Raw genomic sequence first — 21,547 nt, 5'->3', positions numbered from 1 at the left:
AAATGAAAATATACTGTTTACTCTCATGTAGCTCCAAACCTGCTAAACACAAAAGAAGATATTTCAAAGAAAGCTGAAAACCTTCAATATTACGAAAATATGAGCTATGGAACTTAATGGTTACAGGTTTCCAGCTTTCCAAAAATATTTCTTTTGTGTGTTCGAAAGAAGGTTAAAAGAAGTAAATGACAGAATTTTCCTTTTTTGTGTGACTATCACTTTAATAATCTGCTTCAGGTATGTTGGAACTGAACTTTGCAGAAATTAAGATCTCCAGGACTACATTACCATATAACAGGAGAATCACAAGTGTGTCCCATTTCATTTATTGCGCAAAGTATGGGTATTTTCACATTTAACATGTTTAAAGTGCAGACAAGAGCACAGTCAAAGACAAGGACAGAATTCTCTGTTACACATTTATATTATGCAGCATAAATACATTGAAGAGGCATTATAACACTCATAGAAAAATAGCAGCATAAGAAGACAGACAATCAGGCAGCATCACACATGTCAACACCAAACAGGGTGTCTGAATCGATGCAGAAAACACCCTCTGGCCTCTTTATGACATGCTGATGAGGATCACGATCACAAACACAAAGCTGAGTCTTATCACAACATCACAGAATTACAAAGACCAAGACTGAGGGAAGAACAAAAAATCATGTCGCACAGATCACATTTAAATACATTGTTTTTATAATAAAAAAAGCTTATAGAATCTCTAATCTCATGTTTGTGATGACTGAAAATCATTCAGGAGTGTTTCACCTGTACTGTATGTGATATATGGAGAAACACTTGTGCACAAATAACATAAATAAAGTGTATGCAAGTGTTTATCTTAATTACCAGATTAATCCTTTTAATTCTAATAAGGTGACTGGATTTTGTTTCTTGTCTTTTTTCTCTCTCTCTCTTTATAAATTTGTTCATTTGTTAGTGAGCTTGTATGGAAAAAATAAAGTAGCCACAAGTTGTGAACACACATATCTACTGAAATATAAAAGCGATATAATGGACACAAAAGTGTAGAGGGCTTTCACAAAATACATACAGTTGCTTTACATATTTTAAATAGACCATTAGCATGTGGGCAATCAGGATCTGTCTGAAACCTAGTTAAATATGTACAAAATATATATTAAAGAAGTAGCATCATTAAGCTATAAGTACTAAAATATTTAAAATGACATACATTACAAAACTGTTAACGGTTTAGGGAAATAAACAGTGTTTCCAATAAGCTACCTTATACAGTAAAGTGCTAAACCTGCTTTAAATTAATATAAATATTACCCAAGAGTGAGTCTCAGCCTTATAAATACCAAACTATGTGAGAAAAATATAAAAATGGAAACAACTTGCATAGATAAAACTACAAAAGAGTTATTGCAAAAGTGCTGTAATGCTTTCATTTTGATCTTGTGTTTTACCTTGAGGCAGGCAATTTTCTTTAGTTTTGCGAGCAAAATCAAAAGGCTTAAGGCTCCTACCAGTGCAAAACAAATATAATTTCGCTCGTCTCATGGTATTACGCATCTCAGCAGAAGAGGATCAACCTCCTGCTGGCTATATTATCCTGTGATTACTGTAGAAAAGGCAAAAGAGTGAACAGATCTGCGAGTCAGACTGAACACATTACAATTGCTTAAATTTCTCAGTGGTTTGCAAAAATAAGAATGCAGAAATATGAGTTCAGTCTGCAGGTGAGGAGAAAGCTAAATAAAAAGTGTTGCACAGAATGATTTAGACAAATAGCTACTATTTTAAGTTATCCAGCAACCAGATGATTAAAAGCTCATTTTTAGCGTGTTTATCGATCGGCAGAAAGGGCATCCAGAATACCTCTAGATCTGCTTCAGAGCCAGCTGTGGAAACAAAGAGATATGGAATGCTTAATATTATTCAGATAGAATTCACATTACAAAATAAATGAGTTACGCTGTTTGTTCAATCTACTTATTCATAATGAGCTGAAACAACTAAATACTTGAGTTTTTTGGAGGACAACTTTATTGTTTTTGCTCAATCCACTCAAACTTGTAAAAAAATCTAATTAAGTTCATTTGGTGTTGTGTTGGGACAATATAAAAAATTTTTTTTTAGTGCACTGAAAAGTTATGGTTATACATTAGTTATACACATTTATAAGTTAGGAGTTTCTTTCATTAATAAATTTTACATTTCATTCAGAAAAAAAAAACAGTAAAACTTTTACATTTTTACTGTAATCATGTTTTTTATACACTACCTGTCAAAAGTTTGGGTCAGTAGGATTTTCAAATGTTTTAAAATAAGCTTATCTGCTTTCTAAGGCTGCATTAATTTAATCAAAAATACAGTACAAATTCAGTACACATCGTAAAATGTTAACTTCTATTTAAAATTACAGTTCAAAAATAGTTTATCATTTAATTTTATAATGCATTTCGTTGATTTTAAGATTGATTTTCAGCTTAACTACTGCAGTCTTCAGAGTCACATTATTATCATATTATTATTATAATTATTAATATTATTGGTAATAAGACTAAAAGCAATAATGACTGGTGTAATAATTTAATTTGAATCTACATACAATAAGTAATAAATCAATTTATTACATAAATAAGTATTTAACTTTTTTTACATTTAATAAATGCCACCTTGATGAACAGAATAATTTTCTTAAAAAAAAAACTTTTGACAGGTAGTGTAAATTATCGTACAGATTTTTAACTATTTTTAAAAATGCTTTTTAGCAATTAAAAATGTTTTAATCCATTGTTAAAAAATGTGTCATTATAATAAAATACATTGTAATGGTTTCAATGGATACATTACATAAACGCTTGTATCCTTATACAAATTACTTCTAAATTGCAGTTTATGCAGCTTCAAATGCCTGAAGCTTATTGGGGAATAAGAGTTTTACTTAGAAAACCAATAGTCATTTTCGAATAAATAAATAAATAAATAAATATATATATAAAAATAAGTGAATCAATGTACTTAATATATATATATATATATATATATATATATATATATATATATATATATATATATATATATATATATATATATATATATATATATATATATATATTTATATTTTTTTTCTTTTTTTTTTCTTTTAATGACCAATTATTTTGCTATAACATTTTTTATTGAACTGACATCATTTAGAGCCCTTAGAAGCTGCACAAAAATAGCTGCTTTAAGACTTTTGTATTTTTTTTATAATCATGAAGGTATTGTTATCATCAAAGGTATCAAATGAAATTTGAAAGAAAACTTTGATCCTTCAAAATGTTCATATAGAGATCAAAATATCTGAAACGAAATGGATTAATTCTAAAGAGATACAGCAGTTTTATGAAATGAGGAGATATAATTTAGGATTTTAGCACAATAAACTTTTGCTCCCAATTTGCTTTTCATTTTTATTTATTTATTAGGATAGTAGTTGGGTTTAGGTATTGTGTAGGATGCAGATGTACTAATAAATAGCCAATATCTTATTAACAGGCAGGTAATGAACCACTAGTTAATAGTGAGAATTAATTCCTATACTAAAGTGTCAGCCAGTTATTTTATTTATATATATGAAAATCAATATAAATATACAGTGAATGAGTGTTCTGATCAGCTCACCCTCTGAGCAGCCTCTGCAAACTGTCTGGCCCCATGCATCATGTGGCTGGTCTTGTCGTCAGCCTTCATCAGACGCTCGCCTCGTTCACTCAACACTTGACTGGCCCTCCGCATCGCATTCCCCATCTTTCTCACTGTTGGAGGAGACGGACTGCTCTTGCTCCTGCTCTTGGAGGATTTAGCTGCTGCTGAAAAAAATCACCAGAAACACATGCGAGTATTACTATAGCTTACAAAAATGCTGTTTATTTGCTGTATCATGTGATGCATACACACTTAAAGACAAACTCACAACTTTAAAAGACATATACAAGCACTACACAGTTTAAAACAACCCTGGCTCACTGGAAATGTCCACCACTGACTACATTTTTGCAAACCGTAATACACGTTTCACTGGCACATTTGAGATGACAAATCCACTAGAGGGCGCTGTCTACATGTTTGCAAATCTGAAATACATTACTTTTTGTACATTTTGTTATATGTTTGAGATACACGTTCCAAGCTTTCTGCATCACAAGTACAACACTGCACAAGGTGATGTACTAAGCAAACTGACCATGCTGGAAAAGTTGTCCCTTTGGAGATTGGAAAGAGAGCAAACCTATTTCATAGACACTAGGGATGTCAAAATTAATTGTTTATTCGTTGCAGTGGCGTAGCGGACGGGCCCGCAGGCGTCGTCGCGATTTTCAATAAACTCTTGGGAACAACTGTGGTCGGAACCAAAGTTCACACGTCTGTGTTCTCTGAACACCTCTCAAGCGGTGGACTACTTCATTCTGATTGCTTGCGGCCAATGTTGCCAACTTAGCGACTTTGTCACTAGATTTAGCGACTTTTCAGACCCCCCTAGCGACAAATCTAGCAACTTTTTTGTGTGTTATTGGAGAATTTTTTTTAGACTGTCATTTGTCCATACTGTACCGTCCCTACTCTTCTCAACGAGCTGCGTGTGATGCCGCTGGCCCCTCCCCCGCCTCACAGCACTGACAGGCGGCCCAGTCAGTCCTCGTACAGCAGCCTCTCCCACCTGCAGCCCGAGAGCAGATCACCCCTCTGCGTATCGACGACAAATGATTTAGCACAGGCAGTGTGAAGGTATTTCCCTTGTACAGTCAAACAGATCTACTTCTCTTTTATTTTAACAATTTAATTGGACCGTTTTTTCTTTTCTTGTTCACAATCACAGATATTTTAGTGACAGTTTCTGAACTTGTCTGAGTTTATTACATATGAGAGATTACTGCACATTCACTACACATCTATAATGACATACTCTATTCAAACAGCAATAAATTTAGTTAAATAAACATGCTTATATAAAGTGTAGTGCAATTATAAATACCCTTTTATTAACTATATGCTGTTAAACAGAAACGGTAGAACGTAATGACGTCAGTGATATGCAAATTGACGTATGACGTATCCCCCCCCCCCCTCTCTTCATCAGGGGTCCCCATCAGCGATCCTTGCAGGGGGGCCTCCGCATTTTGCGCTACGCCACTGATTCGGTGCACCACAATGCAGATGCGGATCGGCTTAGTCATTTTAGTAACAACAGATCCTAACCGCTTATTATGTACTGACGTAATGAATCTCATGCAAGCTATGTTGCGGTAGAGTACTATGGTGAAGGAGGCTAGCAATGTGTTTGCTGAACAGTCTTTTACTGACACTGAAGTTATAGCAAAAGCCCCTATTTCACTCCTAGGAGAAAATAAAAGTAAACTCCATTCCACTTCTTTTGACTGTTAGAGCGATACTTGCAAATCTAGACACAAGCATGAATGCGCGAACACACAGTTCAAGCAACCTTCGCATGCATTATCTCTGTGATGCACCGAGGTATCGATCTGAACTGAATCGGTGGCATGATAATTATAACTGAAACTAACCGTGGGACCAGTGTAAGTTTACACCTCTAAAAGACACTGGAAATACTTGCTTATTAGCTACATTTGAGCACGTAAATTTTTGTGAATTATAATGAGCATAAATGTACTTCAACATACATTTGATTTTTAGTTTCTAGATTAAAAAAAATAAACGCTAGGGGGCAGTATGACACCAACAACTTTTGTTTCCTTTTCACACTAATGATATTTACTGAGACATAACAGATGAAAAACAGCCTTCTAGCTAATTCTGGTGCATTTGCAGAAATGCTAATTAATGTACACTGTCCCTGCCAAATAAACAAATAAATAACAAATAAAGGGTTATTTTTACGCATCTCTTGATTTTAGAAAGTTTTAACATCAAACATGTAACACAACCTAATTATTTGTAATTTAATACATTTGCCTCACCTGTCTATCTTTACATGGACAAATTTTTTGTATATAAATAGGGATGCATGGTATTTAAAAATATGCGACATCGCTGTAGCAATTTTTCTTGTGGTATAACATTTCCCTAGAAAAAAAACTATTTTTATTAGCCTTTTTAAAAATTATTTAAGCAATGTTCATACTAAACTAAACAAGTAATAATAGATCTTTTTTCTGATCTAATAACATTTTCTGATAGAAAAAGAACTGTTAAAAGGCAAATGTTTAGACTATGGATAAATAAAAACATGGGCAGATGTTCACATCCTTTTATTTATTCATTTTCATTCATTCATTTTCTTTTCGGCTTAGTCCCTTTATTAATCTGGGGTCATCGCAGTGGAATGAACCGCTAACTTATCCAGCACATGTTTTACACAGCAGATGCCCTTCCGGCTGCAACCCATCTCTGGGAATCATTCAAACAGACTAATTCAAAATCAGACACTACAGACAATTTAGCCTACCCTATTCACCTGTACAACATGTCTTTGGACTGTGGGGGAAACCACCCAGAGGAAACCCACGCTTTTCAGCTTTAAGTTTACCTTCTAACCAATAGCAAAACAGCACCTACTAGGTAGGTGCGGTATAAAGATAATGAAGTCTCATTTGGTTTGGTCAAATTTGGACCACAATGTTGTTAGCTGCGCTTGTTTGTCAACAAATGCTGTCCATCTCATGTATTCTTTATCATTACATGATTTCTTATAACAAAAGTAGGACTTTTTTAATGCGCATACTGGAATTTATGCCATAAAAGTGTTCCATCAATGCAAATATGTTTTTTATGTGCATTTTCAACATCTCTTCACTTTAGAATTGTAAGGTTCTATCTGACATTTTTTTTCAAAATCAAGTTTGCATATTCTTATAAATAAATGACAACTTATTTACATTATGGAATGTTTTTTTTTTTTTTATATAGTTGTTTACAATATTACCTGTTAGTATATTACCTGTTATTTAAAAAAAAAAAGTTACACACATACTGTTTGCTATAAAATGCAAAAACTTTGAAACTCAATATCTCAAAATCATTCAGAACGCAGATAGAACCTTATAATTCCAAGGTGACAATTTTATGCACATCTTGTCCAATCAAATCGCTCATAGAAGGTAAATCACCTCACAATGAACTACCCTCAAGACATGTTCATTCATTCATTAATTGATTCATTGATTCATTCATTCATTTTCTTTTTGGCCTAGTCCCTTTATTAATCAGGGGTCGCCACAGCAGAATGAACCGCCACCTCAACATGTGCGATTTGTAATTGCAGCAAACTCTTTGGAGGCATTAAAACGTTTCTGCATCTTGTTACAATATGAACAGCAGTTACGCTATTTATTCTCTTTATTCTCCATTTCCACCTGGGGATACTCTTACCGAGGCCCTCAGACTATGCAGCGTCAATGATTCGCTCAAAGACCAGCAACAAGATGATCCTAACCTGTCCATATCCTGGACAAGGCCGTATCCTGAGCAGCTACTGTGGTGGTCATGGAGGAGTGGAGAACATGAGACAGACAGGGACAGACGAGTCTTCGCTGAGGTTCAGCTTACAGCCTCCGCCGCTGAGACTGCAGTTCTGCACAAGACGTTTGGCCAGCGGAGAAATTGAAATGGTCGTGCCCAACTGAGTCTGGCTTCTCTCTAGGGTTTTTTTCTACACTTTTGCGAATTGGTGAAGTTTTTTTTTTTTTTTTTTTTCCTCACCGCTGTCGCCGCTAGCTTTCATGGTTAGGGATCGGTAGAGCTGCGCATCAATGGATTTGCCCTTCAGTGTTTGGACTCTCAGAAGTGATTATTAAACCACACTGAACTGAGGTGAACTGAACTGAACTTAAACTCTGAAAAACTGAACTGACACTGTTTCAATTTACAATGATCTTTCATGTGAAGCTGCTTTGACACAATCTACACTGTAAAAGTGGTTTACAAATAAAGGTGAATTGAATTGAATTGACTAAAAGCGTCCAAAAAGAGATCCCAAACTATCATGCGCATTGACATATCTGAAGAGAAGATGACGGATGTTTACTTTATGTTGCTTGAATTGGCCTCAAACACCCAGCAGGCAACTGGGTGATGTTCAAGATGACTTCAAATTGACATTGTACCCCAACGTTGTGGGAACGTTGCATTTTGTTCGGAAATGAAAATCGGGGTTGATGTCAGAACCCAATGTCAGGCCGACATCAATGTCCAATATCCAACCTAAAATCAATGTCTAATGATGTTACAGCTTGACTAGTGTGGACTCTAAAACTATGACGTTTATTAGACCTTGGATCGTGGTTGCCATACCTGACTATAAATGTCATGTCTCATTAATATGACGTTTGTTTAAGATGTTGACTTAACGTTAGATTTTGTACAGTTTCTAACAAAACCTAAAATCAACCAAATATCAACATCATTTGATGTCATTATTAGACATCAAACTAACGTTGTCCTTAGACACTGGTTAGACATTGCATTTTAGTCACCTGACATAACCTAAATCTAACCTAATATTAACTACTTATGATGTTGCGTGTCTGGTGGCCAATAACTAAATGCACTACAGAATTTTACGCTCACACACATCTACAAACTACATGTACATGCATCGGTAACACTTTACAATAAGGTTCATTAGTTAATGCATTTACTAACATGAACTAATCATGAACAACACATGTACAGCACTTATTAATCACAATTGAACATTTACTAATGCATTATTAACATTTAAGTCCATGCTTGTTAACATGAACTAACAATGAACAACTGTATTTTTATTAACGTTTATTAACATGAATAAATACAGTAGTAAATGTATTGTTTATTGTTTGTTTATGTTATTAAATGCATTACTTAACATTAACTGATGAACCTTGTTGTAAAGTTATATCAATGCATCAGCCATTTACAGCATAATACTCACTACTCTTGAGTAGTTTTGAAAGAGCTACATTTAACTCATACTTTAAGTAATATTTATATCAGATACTATTACTCTACTTTTAGGCAAGTATTATTACTGAAGTTTGATTTTTAAGTACTCTTTCCACCACTGATAATCATTAATATGACAATGTGTTGTGTGCTGGTTGTCAATGTTCTGCAGAAAGTGTCTACAGTGAAAAACACAATTCCGCATTTCTGAACTCACTAATTGCGAAAAAACAGACATGAACTCTGAGGTGTGGATCATTGCATCGAGCGCCTCTAGAGCAGCTTGGCACGTCTCCCATTCATTACACACCATTCATCCATGATCTGCAGTGAAGGCTGGTGCCACTTCACTCATCTCCGCTCGTCTCCCCCGCCTCAACGCCTGTCTTTGTGTCCCTGCGCCTGCCTTCATCGGAACAAAGTGGCCTCTGAACTAATCGGGCCCTCGCTGCAATGGAACCATTCTCTGGCTTTGCTAAGAGATCTATCAGAAACGCTACAAACAACCAGCCGACGACAGGCCCACAAAGAGCCTTCTCTTCCTGCCTGGAGCTTGACTGATCTGACCCAACACCAGCAGACAGACAGCACAGGATGCAAATCCACACAATCCCTTAAAAATTTCAGTTATAATAATTTATTTATGGGTTGTGTGATGTGAGGCTCATTTATACAATTCTGTGAATATATTTTAATCAATATTATCATTATGAAAAATATTATTAAATGCATTCTGAAGAAATTATGTTAAATGGTTACAATTATAAATTAAAGTAATTTGAATTCTAACATTTCTAAATTAATATTAAACAAATTGTTATTCTTATAATAATAATAATAATAATAATAATAATAATAATAATAATAATAATAATAATAAAATAATAATAATAAGTATTATTATTATTATTATTATTATTATTATTATTATTATTATTATTGCTGTTATTATTATATTACTATTTATATATTTGTTTGTATATCATTATTCATATCATAAGATTATTGATATACATAATAATGATATTAATGACATAATAATAATGATGATATGTATATCATTATTACTTAATATTAATATTATTAATAATAATTATTATTATTGTTAATCTTAGTATTATTATATTAAAATTTATATCCTTAAACAATTATATAAAATGTAATATATATATATATATATATATATATATATATATATATATATATATATATATATATTAGTATTTACACTACTAATTATAGATGAAATTATTGTACTACTACTAATAATAATCATACATATTTTTACTAATAATTATTATTAGAACGTTTTAGAACATTATTATTTAGGGAATGTATTATTATTGATAGTGGTAGTGGTTATATTTAGGAATATTACTAAAATGTAAAGATTCTTTACGAAATGTTCAAAAACATATATTTTCTATGTAAAATTATTATTATTATTAATGTTGTTGTTGTTGTTATCATTAATAGCAATCATTGTTGTAGTAATAGTAGTATTTGATTAGTATTATTGATTTGTTTTTAAAAATTTGTTTTGCTTGTCAACAGCAACTTGTTTTTATTTTTTATTTGCAAAACATACACATTTGTCTTTTCTTTTTCAATTCAATAAAAATCCCACCTACCTTCACGCTGACGCCGATCTTGGTTTGCAGTCATACTGGTCTTCATTCTATTCAAAAATATCTTGCAGCGGTAGATGACCATATTAACAGAGCATGCATCTAAAATATGAGGAATAAAACAGGCTTTTCTCAGATAGACTCACCATATTAGGCTGTTGAAAGCTTGATTCTAATTGGCTAATGAGCATTTTATGGTCTGTATTAATTAACAAAGCCAAAGAAGTTCCAGGCAGATCTTGACCACAATACAGTTCCGTATCAGTACGCTGAATGATTTTAGTAATTTCAGGCAGTTATTCCACTAAATACACTATATAAAATAAATAAATTTTATTAAACATTGAATAAATCAGATTAAAACGTGACAGAAGACTTGAAGACAGAAGACGAGATGCGTAATAAAATAGTTCTACACACAAGAGCTGTTTGTGGACAAATATCACCTAAACACCTCAACAGTGGTGTGTTCAGCATAGTAGAAGTGGAATAATTAACTGTAGTCCCTAGAATTATTACAAAATATTGACATTTTTATCACAATCTTAGGCATGCATTATTGTCTAATAACTCAATGACCATCATCACACTGTAAATTAATTCTTCCTACCTTAAATTTCTTAATTGAATCAAATGAACTTTTCTAGTCATCTCAACTTACAAAAATAGTTATTGTAAAAAGTGCTATACAAATACACTTGAATTGAATTAAAATCAGTCAAACTGACCAAAAATATTACATTAAACTTTGTATAGTTATTATTATAATAATAATGATAATAATAATAATAATAATAATAATACGAATTATTATTATTATTATTATTATTATTATTATTATTATTATTATTATTACAATTATTATTATTATTATTATTATTATAGAAGTAGTAGTAGTATTTATATTATTAATACTTAATCATAACATTATTATTATTATTATTATTATTATATAATTATATCATTAAACAATGAAAAAATGTAAATAATATAAATACATTGCTATTATTATCACTACTAATTAAAGATGAAATTAGACTAATAATAATAATAATAATAATATTACTAATAATTATTATTAGAATATTTTAAAACACTATTATTTAGGGCATTATTAATGTATTATTGATTAATAAACATATAATCAGCCAAACTGACTAAAAATATTATGCTTAACTTTGTAAAGCTAAAAAAAAATTGTTAAAGCCTGATGAATTAATTTAATTAAGTAAAAAGCATTTGTTGTCATGACTTTTTGTCAGATCATTTTTACAGTGCAATTATTCCTCAGATATTAAATCTGCCTTAAGGTCACTACTGGCATCCAATTTTGTGAACTCACTGACCTCCCATCAGCTTCGGCTGGCAGTTGATGAAGTTGGTTTGGTTTGTTGCAGCAGGGCTCTTCTTGCTCTCCACAGCTCCTGGTGTCTTCTGGCCTCCAGGGGATGTTGGTTTTTCCTGGCTGAGCTTCGCCTCCCAGTAGTTCTGACATGCATGGTACAAAACCTGCACAAACATGCACTTCTCTGCGGCTGAGCTGGCCTCCCATTGGTCGGTGGTGCGGTCGAACACTAGGTCAAACTCAGGAGTGTCCTGAAAGATTATTTAAGCAAGTCAAAACAACAGAACATACTGGGTAACATGAGCTGAGTTTAGCAGGATGATGCTCGCCTTATCAGGGTTGATGCCATTGACCTGGCGAAGCTGCTCCACAGACCACTGAGATCTTTTAGCATACTGTCGCGCGCCTTGGAATTTCTTCACTTTAGTGATGAAGACTTTAGCTGGTCTGCTGTTGGTGACTGCATGAAAATATCAAGTCCATCATCTTCAAGAAGTTCTGATTGCAAACTAATGGACCTTTTCCAAACTCAGCTGTTTGGATCTCTGAAAAGGCTGGGTTGCTTAGAGTCAGCATAATCAATCACAATGTACTCTTGATTTTATATGTATTTACTAGCGCTTGTTATAAAGAATGTACTGTATCTTGTATCTTCATTATCTTATACAAATCTGAATCTTTAATCAAATGCCATAACCTTCCCTTCACCTTCGAAAAGACTTTTCTTTATTTCTGGTCACATGGAATGGCTTTAGGGCGGAGCTATCAGGGCATGTCTTGATTTTGTCCATTCATCAATCTCCCTCCATTTGGTTATCAATGCCCACTTTCTATTATCCAATCAGATCCCAAAAAACGAAGTCATGCACCATCCTACATTTTCTTTCTCATTTCAGGACCGTTTCCATTGGGTGTATATTGCAATATGAGAAAAAAAAGACAATCTTAACTTCTGTTTCTTTACCAAAGATGGGTAAAATATGGACATATTCAACGGCTGGGTTCAAATATATTTACTTTTTTTTTTTCAAACATTAACAATTATTTTAGAGTGTACTTTAGAGTAAACGAAGAGACATATTACCTGACAAGCAGAGGAAAGTCAAGTACTTCTTATTGCGCCCTTTGAGGGAAAGTCCCGTCCTCTTCATCCTCCTCCTAACCTCAATGGAAACCAGTAACTTTTCATCTCTTGGGACAAAGATCTCACGACTGATGGCTGACTGAATGTTCATCTTCAAAATGCCTTGGAAATCAATATCAACAATGACTTTTGTGTTGGAATCGACAACTTTGTTTCTTTTTTAAAATCATTTAACATAATTGATTGCAAAATCATTAAGTGAAACACGCTCTGTACTTTTCCTTGCTTCAAAGAAGGTAAATACATACAAATCCAACATTGGGTTATTTTATTTATATATTTATAAATAAAAATTAAGCATTTTAATTATGTACCAAAAATATTTTGATTGTTATAATTTCAAACTTTCGAAACATCTAACAATTTTGAAAAAATGAATCACCGTTTCCACAAAAAATGCAGTTTTCCACTTTTATAATAATAAAAATGATTTTTGACTTGAAATTCAGCTTTTTTTCAAATAATTAAATTATGTTTATAGAAATAATTTAATAAAATGCTATTTTAAGGTATTTTATCATATTTAATCATAATTATAGTTTTTATAATGACTTCTTTTTTCATTTTAGTTAAATTGGTCATCAAAACCTGAATTAGAGGTCTTGATTGATACAGATTAATTTTGTGATCCCTTAATAACTATTTTTGGACCTTCTAAAGTTTTTATTAAATTAACTTTCAGTGGAGGGACAGAAACCTTTAAACATAATCAATAATAATAATAATCTTAATTTTGAAGATGTACTTATGTCTTATGTGTTTGCAACCACATGAGGATAATTATAACTTTTCCTTTAAGATAAATTGTCATCTTAGAATAATAAGGTTCTATCTGACATTTTTGTCAAAATTGAGTTGACATAATTATTAAATGACAACTTGTTTACATTATGGAATGTTTTTTTTTAGTTGTTTACATTTTTAAGAATTTTTATCTATAAATAAATAAATACAAATAAATAAAAAAATGTTAAACACATACTGTTTGCTTTGGAATGCAAAACCTTTGAAGCTCAATATTTCAAAATCATTCAGAAAGCAGATAGAACCTTATAATTCCAAGGTGACGAAATGTGGATACTTAAAATAACTTTTATTTTTGGGTTGGGTTATCTTTAAATAAATTAAAAATCTAGCATTTTGTCTTAATTTACTCTTCCTCCACTTGTTTCAAATCTGTTTATTTTTTAATTTATTTATTTTTTTTTTATATTTCGACCTCTGACTTCCATGGTATTTTTCCTATAGATTGTCAATTGCTACTGGCTTCCAATATTCCTTCAAAAAAATAATAATAATAAAAATAAATAAATTAATTAATTCAAACAAAGAGAAACTCGTAGAAAATTGGGACATTTTGAGAGTGAGCAAACAAAATGTAAACTTTCATTTCTTTAGGGAACTATCCCTTTAAATTTGACCCCTATAAGAATTACAAATAAGTATACATTATTATTATTATTATAATTTTTTTTTTTGCTAGTTAACATTAGCTCTTAATTTTTTCCATCTCAGACCAACTTCTATTTATAAAACCACAAATAACTTTGAATAAGCAGATACATCTACAGACCTTCTGCTTGATCTTCAGTCGATTTCTTCCTTCCTGGAGCCCAGATAAGCAGTGAGAAGTTTGCAGCAGATCAGTGTGTCAGCACCTCAAGCCATCTTTATCCCGCACAGAGTCTAATGAAAGTCCTCTGGGCGTGTGGAAAGACCCGGAGAAAACCCAGAGGCTGTGTGCTTTGTCCTAGTGAACTCCCCACTGAGACAGCACTATGAGGATCATAAATGCATCTGAGCCCGCTGTGGTCTAGGTCAGCAACTAGAATATGAGACAGAGCCACAGACACACACACAGAGAGAGACACACAAAAGAAATTGGATTGCCATTGACTTTATATAAATTAGACTTTAAAAGCTAAAAGACAGTTGTAGGCATGTGGTAGCCAAACTTTCTGTATTAATAAATTTTTTTTTCTTAAATATTTTCTGGAATTTGAGCAATTAAACAGCCATTATAGACCGAATATAGTTGGTAGACAGAAAGACAGATAGACATATAGATATTTTACTTTCATGGGACTTTTAGGGGAAACAAGCTACTTAGCCATGTGTGAAAAACACAATTAGTGCCACATCTAATTAGTCACTTGAAATCACTTGAATAGGACCTGCCTGACACAATGAAGTAGACCAAAAGATCCTCAAAAGATAGATGGACAGACAGATACAGACGGACGGAGAGACAGACCGATAGATAGATAGACAGACAGACAGACAGACAGATAGGTAGATAGATAGATAGATAGATAGATAGATAGATAGATAGATAGATAGATAGATAGATAGATAGATAGATAGATAGATAGATAGATAGATAGATAGATAGATAGATAGATAGATAGATAGATAGATAGATAGATAGATAGATAGATAGATAGATAACGTACAAACATGTCTCATTTTCTATCTAGACCAATAGGGAGAGTTTAAGACTTGGCTGTAGAATATGGCTGAGTCAGACAACCTCAGGGGTCAGGAACCGTTTTTCAGCAAAGAGCCATTTTAGATTTTTTTTGGCAAATGCATTTTTTTTAAAGAGCCATTGGGGATATATATGAGGCAACACATGTTGAGCAAGTCCATGTATTAAGAAAGGACAATTTATAGAATTTATTTATTTATTTTCGCCATCATGAATGTTGTTTGAATTAACAAGTGCAAGGTTACCATTGAAATGTAAGTTGCATGCCCTTTATTGGTGTCCTTTTAATCTTATTCAAGTTAATCCACAGCGAGGCACACGCATTGGTTGAAACGTTCTTTTAATCTTATTCATTTTGCTGTAAAAAATACAATAAAAAGGTCATTTTAAATGTATTTTCAATAGGAAACTGATTTTTAGTGACAGTTTAAATTTTTTATTGATGGTAACCACATGTGGCTCCCGACCCATAGGTTCCCTATCCCTGATTTAGCTAGTGTGAAACAATGACTGAGTCAGAATCACCTCCAATTTTGAGGCCATGGTGCTCAACTGGAAAAGAGTAGCTTGTCTTCTCCATGTTGGATGAGAGTTCTTGCCTTAGATAGTAGAGTTTCAGGTTTTTGTTCACAGGTGAAAGAAGAATGCAACGTGAGCTTGACAGATAAAGCGGTGCAATGCCAACAGCAATCCAGTTGATACTATTTTGTTACAGTAAAAATGTAGCAAAAGCTCTTTGTTTAACAGTCAATCTCAATTCTATAGTCTGACCTATGGTCGTGAGCTTTGGAACATGACTGAAGGACAAAATCTCGGATATCCCTCAGAAGGAGGCCCCAGGAAAGACCCAGGACATGCTGCAGGGTGTACGTCTCTCGGCTTTGCCTAGGAATGCCTTGGGATCCCTCCAGGGGAGCTGGAGGAAGTGTCTGGGGAAAGGGAAGTCTGGTGCTCCTTGCTGAGACTGCTGCTCCCCACAACCCACCTTTGGATAAGCAGTAAAAATGGATTAATAGGTTTATTTATTTATTTATTTTTTGCACAGACCTTGTGAGAAACTTTTTATTCATTCATTTCAGCTTAGTCCCTTTATTAATCAGAGGTCATCATAGCAAAATAAACCTGGCAACTTATCCAGCATATGTTTTACGCAGCAGGTGCGGTTCCAGCTACAACCCATTACCGGGAAACACCCATACACTCTCATTCATACACATACAGAAAATTTAGCTTACCCAATTTACCCATACCACATGTCTTTGGACTGTGGGGAAAACCGGAGCACCCAGAGGAAACCCACGCCAACACGGGAAGAACATACTCCACAAAGAAATGCCAACTGACCCAGCCGGGACTCAAACCAGTGACCTTCTTGCTGTGAGTGGTTAGCTAACCACTAAGCCACTGTGTTGTTTAGAAACGTTTTAGTGTAAGTTAAATAATAGTATACATTTCTTGGCAAAAGGTAAAGACTTGCTTATAGGACATGTATTTTGTTTTACAATTTTGCAACAGTTGCTTATCAAATAATTTAAAATACAATAATTCAAATTTTATCATTCATTGTGGACCGCAAAACAAACATTAAAGTGATAGTTCACACAAAACTGAAAGCTCTGTCACAAACCTGTTAGAATTATTTTATTATGTTGACCACAAAAGAAAACATTGTTTAAATGTTGCAAACCAGTAACCTATGACATACCTGTTTTTCCTACCATGGAAATTGCTGGTTACCAGTAACATTCTTCAAAATATCTTCTTTTTTGTTCAAGAGAAAAGAATACTCATAATGGTTTGGAACCATTTTAAGGAGTAAATAGTGAGTACATTTAATTTTTTGGGGCAAACTATCACTTATTTCTAAAGTTGCACACACAAAATGAAAAAATAAAAAGTAGAAGAATGACAATTGGGGCATCACAATGGTGCAGTGGGTAGCATGATCACCTCACAGCAAGAGGGTCGCTGGTTAGAGCCACGGCTGGGTCAGTTTCCGGGTGCTTCCGTTTACCCCACAGTCTAAACACATGCAGTTGTGAACTGAATAAGCTAAATTGGCCGAAGTGAGTGTTAAGGCAAGAGTGTGTATGGGTGTTTCCCATTGTTGGATTGCGGCTGGAAGGGCATCCACTGCGTAAAATATATGCTGGATTAGTTGGTGGTTCATTCCGCTGTGGTGACCCCTGATGTATAAGGGACTAAGCCGAAAAGAAAATGAATGAGAATTGCAACATTTTTTTTCAATCTAGCCAAGTGTCTTATTAGGCAATAAATGTGTACACTTAGAATTTTCACACCCGCTGCAAGACTTGGACAAAATACAGTACATATGATGGAATTAGTATATCAGTCAAATGTATTGACCTCAAATGAGGGTCATGTAAGTGCACAGTGTTTCTTTAAAAAGTGTCATCGCCATCTAATGGCCTGACATAAATAATGCAGCTTTTAAAATAGTGTTTGACAATGTAATTATCTGTAGGTAGGCGAAACATTTCACTAACGCAATGAAAAAACTTTTCCGTTTTTAGTGCATCATTGTCAAGTATAAATGAACCCTAAGTGTACATACTAAGAGTAGCTGTTTATTGAATCATAACCCCCCATTTGAGAACAACGGCTCTAGTGTACACATTTGATGACTCATTGTGTTCGGCTAAAGCTAAATTACGCCTCAGAGATGAATGAAGTTGAACTGTGTTGTTTTACATTCCATCAACGTCCACAGCAACACTATTTACTAAAGTCAAAACAACTAAAGAATAAGTCAATACAGGCGGTCAATATCAATTTTAATGAAAAACACGAGGTTCATAAAAGAGGAACAGCTCGGTGTCGACTGAAGCTAAACATGAAAAGACGCTGGAGTCCAGTTCTGATATGTGCACCTCCCGCTGAAGACTGGCCTATTAAACACCTCACGTCGGCTAAGTTTATTGGCACATCCAAGGGTGAGGTAAGGAGAAATGTTAAGTGCTTTTCTCTCGTCATCATAAAGGCATGGGGGTGTTGCTTTGCAGGATTATTGTAAACAAATCATACAAAATTATTACATAAAACATGGACGTAACACAAAATGAGGGTTATTTCAAAATGGCAAAATGTGGTGCTGTAAAACATTACAAAACAACTAGTAACACATAACAACATGTCAATGACATAAAAGAGAATGAAAAATGTTAAGTGAGTCGACATGGAAAGAAAGAGGAGATCCAGTTGTAGGGATTTTAGTCTAACAGCTTCAGTGGAAAACATCCTGACTTTCTCTTTCATGCATGTTAAAGCATAAACTCTTAATTCATGGAGATCATAGCAAAGAGAGTGCATTCAAATATGCAGTAAATAAATATGCAGTTTAAGTGTCTGTCATGCAAGTTTAGAGGAGAAATAATGCCTCAATATATCAGAAAAAGACAAAGGAACAAGACTGCAAAGTCTTTAATGTTCACCCAAAAAAATAAATAAATTCATTTTTTCTCTACGGTGTTTCAAACTCATTTCTTCTAATGAAAACAAACTCAGAGTTTACAGATTTCCTAAGTGGTTGTTTTTGCTGTACTCAGATCTCAGATTCAGTCAGTTGAGCTTGGATCACTCTTGTATGCTGTCTTTAACCTCATCAATTGAATATATTTGACTCAAATAAAGGTTCCTTTATAAAATATACATTTGTTATGATTTATCTTGACTAAAAAACAAGAGCTCGGGCGAATGACAGCATTTTAGGAAAGAAATATGTATAATGTAGTTGTTTTCTCACGTAAAGTCTAGAATATTTGACCTTTTATGAAACAAAGTCTCAACAAGTGTTTGTTAATATTAGATAAAACTAAAACAATAAACAAAATTGATAGCTGAAATAAAATTAAATAATTGTTGTACTAATAAATGAAATAATTCAAGTACTAAAATACTAATTAAAAACTAAAACATATAAAAAGTATATTTAAATGACAAAGACTCACAGCAAAATGGCTAATATATATATATATATATATATATATATATATATATATATATATATATATATATATATATATATATATATATATATAAATAAACACTGTAATTGCCATCATTGCTATCCACAATAATGGATAATATTCAAATTTACCTAATGACAGTTACAATTTATTTCTGCTATGTAGCTCCTCATTTGTTTCACTGAAGAAGCATGGATTTGAAACAGCGTGAGGGTGAATAAATCATGCCAAAGCTGGGTGAATTTTTGGATGAACCTTATCATTTACTGATGCTTAGTTTTTCATCAGGTCTATGTGCACTTGCTCCCATTGACGCTCTGCTCAACATTTTGCCGTCTAATTATTGTAAACATATATTAATGCTTAATTTATATATATATATATATATATATATATATATATATATATATATATATATATATATATATATATATATATAGAATAAATAAAAACAAAATAATTAAAACTATAAATTTTTTGGCAAGGAAATCAATCACATCAGACACATTCCTCTAAAAACCCCTCTGATTGTGCAATTCAGTTGAATTCCTCCAATTCAGTGAGCCATACCATAATAAGTTCATACACATCGGTCAATATGAAAAGTTTGCTGCTTTTGGGAAACGTCAACGTGTGAATGGTCGGAAGTTACTAGTAGGATCATTAACACCGTTTCATCAAACAGTCCTAGTTGGGGGACGTAGAGGAGAGTGTGAGTCTCCTCGATGGATGTGCTTCTGAATGAAGAAAAAACAAGACAAGGACAGGATCTCTGATGCACAGTGAATGAGGTCTGCTAAACTAAATTAGGAGGGTGATTGAGGGTGAGAGTTTGTCTGTGAGTGTGTGTTAGGATTCGAGATTGTCCTCTGCCATGTCATTGGCTTCGTTTGGCCTGTACAAGAACGTCAGCAGAAACAGAGCCACGTCGTGCGAGCACCAGTAGGCCGTGTGTGACGTTACTGCTGACCAGTAGCGGCTCTCCACCAGACCCTCCCGCAGCTCAAAGTCAATGCGCTTCTCCAGCTCCACTGCAACACAGGAACAACAAAGATTACATAGAGGCCTGGAGATAATATAGTCATAATTTTATCCCGGTGTGTACGAGCCTTTAGGTGGCACATCAGCTAAGTGGTTAGCACAGTTGCCCCACAGCTAAAATGCCACTGGTTCAAGTCCAAGCTGGATTAGATGAACTAAAAATTGTCCGTAGTGTGTGTGGTTGTTTTCCCTCAGTGCTGGGCAACACCCACACACACTATGGCCACTATGGTTGTGGAAGAAAGGGCATCCGTATCACAAAACATACACCAGAGGGATTAGTGGTTCATTCCACTGCGGCAACCATTATTGAAGCAGGGAATAAGTTGTAGGACATTGAGTAATAAAATGTAAAGCCACTTTTTTAGCTTGGCAACTAAGGGCTCTATTTTAACAATCCATGTGCAAAGTGCAGTGCGTAGGGTGCAAATGCTTTCAGGGTGTGTCAGAATCCATTTTTGCTAATATAAGGATGGAAAAATCCACTTTGCGCCGTGGCGCATGATCTAAAAGGGTTGAGCTTATTTTCTAAATGAGTTATAGGTGTGTTTTGAGAATAAACCAATCAGAGTCTTATCTCCCATTTCCTTTAAGAGCCAGTTGCGTCGCGCCATAGCCCAATTGCTATTTACATGACGTAAAGTAAGTGGAAAAACTGAAGATTTCGGTTGCAAGAAAACAGTTAAACAGAGCATCTACAGCGAGAGATAAGGCCTCTCATAATCTACTTTCACTTTCGCTCTCGTGGATAGGGAAACTTTTACGCACAGACATCAATTGGCCTATAAATAACTAACTTAGTTATTTAAGCACACAGATTTGTTTTAAAACTATTTCTAAATTCAGTTCCAATTTTAAGCAAACAAATAAATTCACAATAATAACGTAGTGTGTTCAAAAAGCTTTGGTTTTTCATATTTATGTATGCTAGAAAACAATATGTTTTGTTATATATTTTAATCCTTTATATTTATATCCTATATATATTCT

The 21,547-nt window shown here is 33.6% G+C and overlaps 3 protein-coding genes across 7 annotated transcripts in view; 1 reads left to right on the top strand and 2 right to left on the bottom strand.

Moving 5' to 3' along the window:
- Positions 1 to 310: 310 nt before the first annotated feature.
- stxbp6l (syntaxin binding protein 6 (amisyn), like) lies at positions 311 to 20,532 on the bottom strand. Of its 4 annotated transcripts, none has more exons than XM_087296172.1 (10): positions 20,087 to 20,532; positions 16,302 to 16,515; positions 16,056 to 16,129; positions 14,616 to 14,867; positions 12,983 to 13,144; positions 12,228 to 12,358; positions 11,900 to 12,149; positions 10,557 to 10,655; positions 3,646 to 3,833; positions 311 to 1,877 (listed from the first exon to the last, which is right to left on the bottom strand). In XM_087296172.1, exons 5-10 carry the CDS (start codon positions 13,131 to 13,133, stop codon positions 1,857 to 1,859), a joined length of 840 nt encoding a protein of 279 aa, XP_087152298.1. In that variant the 5' UTR covers positions 13,134 to 13,144; positions 14,616 to 14,867; positions 16,056 to 16,129; positions 16,302 to 16,515; positions 20,087 to 20,532; the 3' UTR covers positions 311 to 1,856.
- Positions 17,963 to 21,547, top strand: part of cgrrf1 (cell growth regulator with ring finger domain 1) — a 50,573-nt gene continuing 46,988 nt past the window's right edge. For both annotated transcript variants that reach the window (XM_087297846.2, XM_087297845.2), the window contains exon 1: positions 17,963 to 18,489. The gene's annotated coding sequence lies outside the window, so the exon portion shown is untranslated. The remainder of the gene's footprint in view (positions 18,490 to 21,547) is intronic.
- ddhd1b (DDHD domain containing 1b) overlaps positions 20,366 to 21,547 on the bottom strand; it is a 42,174-nt gene continuing 40,992 nt past the window's right edge. Inside the window, 1 exon segment of the mRNA NM_001030246.1 lies at positions 20,366 to 20,547. Coding sequence (NP_001025417.1) covers positions 20,366 to 20,547 — 182 coding nt within the window.

Source organism: Danio rerio, chromosome 20 (assembly GCF_052040795.2).
Source record: "Danio rerio strain M-AB ecotype USA chromosome 20, GRCz13ab, whole genome shotgun sequence".
Classification (NCBI taxonomy): Eukaryota; Metazoa; Chordata; class Actinopteri; order Cypriniformes; family Danionidae; genus Danio; species Danio rerio.
This window is presented reverse-complemented; position numbering and strand designations above follow the sequence as displayed.